Source organism: Cariama cristata, unplaced genomic scaffold (genome assembly GCF_000690535.1).
Source record: "Cariama cristata isolate BGI_N322 unplaced genomic scaffold, ASM69053v1 scaffold40866, whole genome shotgun sequence".
Classification (NCBI taxonomy): domain Eukaryota; kingdom Metazoa; phylum Chordata; class Aves; order Cariamiformes; family Cariamidae; genus Cariama; species Cariama cristata.
The window spans coordinates 17183-18693 of record NW_009622274.1 but is presented as its reverse complement, the minus strand read 5'-3'; the positions used below and the strand labels follow the sequence as shown (position 1 = coordinate 18693).

At 53.1% G+C, this 1511-nt stretch overlaps 1 protein-coding gene across 1 annotated transcript; it reads left to right on the top strand.

Moving 5' to 3' along the window:
• Positions 1-4: 4 nt before the first annotated feature.
• LOC104163311 (D(1C) dopamine receptor-like) lies at positions 5-1129 on the top strand (the record flags this gene model as incomplete). The annotated part of the gene is made up of 1 exon (XM_009702273.1): positions 5-1129. A coding segment is annotated over one exon (1125 nt), but the record flags the coding sequence as incomplete, so codon positions are not given.
• Positions 1130-1511: the final 382 nt, after the last annotated feature.

Sequence of the window (1511 nt, the reverse complement as noted above, 5' to 3'; positions counted from 1 at the left end):
GCTCTTTGGCAGCCGCTTTTGTGACACCTGGGTGGCCTTCGACATCATGTGCTCCACCGCCTCCATCCTCCACCTCTGCATCATCAGCCTGGACCGGTACTGGGCCATTGCCAGCCCCTTTCGCTATGAGCGCAGGATGACGCAGCGCCTTGCCTGTGCCATGATAGCCATGGCCTGGGCTCTCTCCATCCTCATCTCCTTTGTCCCAGTGCAGCTACACTGGCATAAAGCCAAAGACAGGAGATATCCAGGCTCCTGGCTGCCTGGGACACCCCGCTGTGATGTCAGCCTGAACCGCACTTACGCCATCACCTCCTCCCTTATCAGCTTCTACATCCCTGTGGCCATCATGATCATCACCTATACCAGGATCTACCGAATTGCCCAGGCCCAGATCCGCCGTATCTCCACCCTTGAGCGAGCAGGGGGGCAGTGGCCAGCTCACGGCAAGGAGCCCACCTCCTCTTTGCGGAGTTCCCTGCACAAGGAGACCAAGGTGTTGCAGACCCTCTCTATCATAATGGGAGTCTTTGTTTGCTGCTGGCTGCCCTTTTTCCTGCTCAACTGTCTGCTGCCTTTCTGCCAGCCCGAGCTTGAGAGAGACCACGAAGGACAGTCACCCTGTGTTGGCCAAACCACCTTCAACATCTTTGTGTGGTTTGGCTGGGCCAACTCCTCAGTGAATCCAGTGATCTATGCTTTCAATGCAGACTTCAGGCGGGCTTTCAGCAACCTCCTGGGCTGCCGGTGCTTCTGTTGTGGCACACCCAGATCTACTGTGGAGAGGGTCAACTTCAGCAATGAGCTGGTTTCCTATCACCATGACACCACCTGCCAGAAGGAAGGAGCTGCCTCGTTGTCAGTACCCCCTGCTGCTGTCACTGCTTGGGTGCAGCCTGTGCCCCATGCCATAAGCCTTCAGGGCGAGGACAGCAGTGAGGAGATGTCTATGGAGAAGAAGCCTGTGACTTCTCAGACACAGGCTGCCCCTGGCAGCAGCCCCAAGAGTCATCAGGTGCCAGCTATTTTGCAATTGGACTGCGAGGCAGAGCTATCCCTGGAAACTATTACCCCCCGTACGGGGCTTGGTCGGTGTGAGGGACCCCATCACTCTGTTCCAGAGGGATAAGTGATTGCGCTTTTCTCACACACACAGCCTTCCCACAGGGAGAGTTCCCTCTGCTTCCACGTAACTTACTCTGCCCGTCCCCCCCAGCAAGCAAAGTCCCATCCCAGAGGCGTGACAGGCATATGACGTCCATTCCAAAAGCATACAGCTGCCACATATTAACCTCTTCCCACGGCCACCTTCACCCCTTAGTCTTTCACAGTCAGTAGACATTTCCCATGCATTTCTTCACCCCCACTTTTCAATCAAGCTTGTGATATTTATTAAGACTAATGAGATAATTAGATCAAAATAAAAACAACTCATAGTTTGAGACTCTATATTATAATCTTACATAGATGAGTTAATCTTAGATTTAGCTTCATTACAAAAACCCATTTTC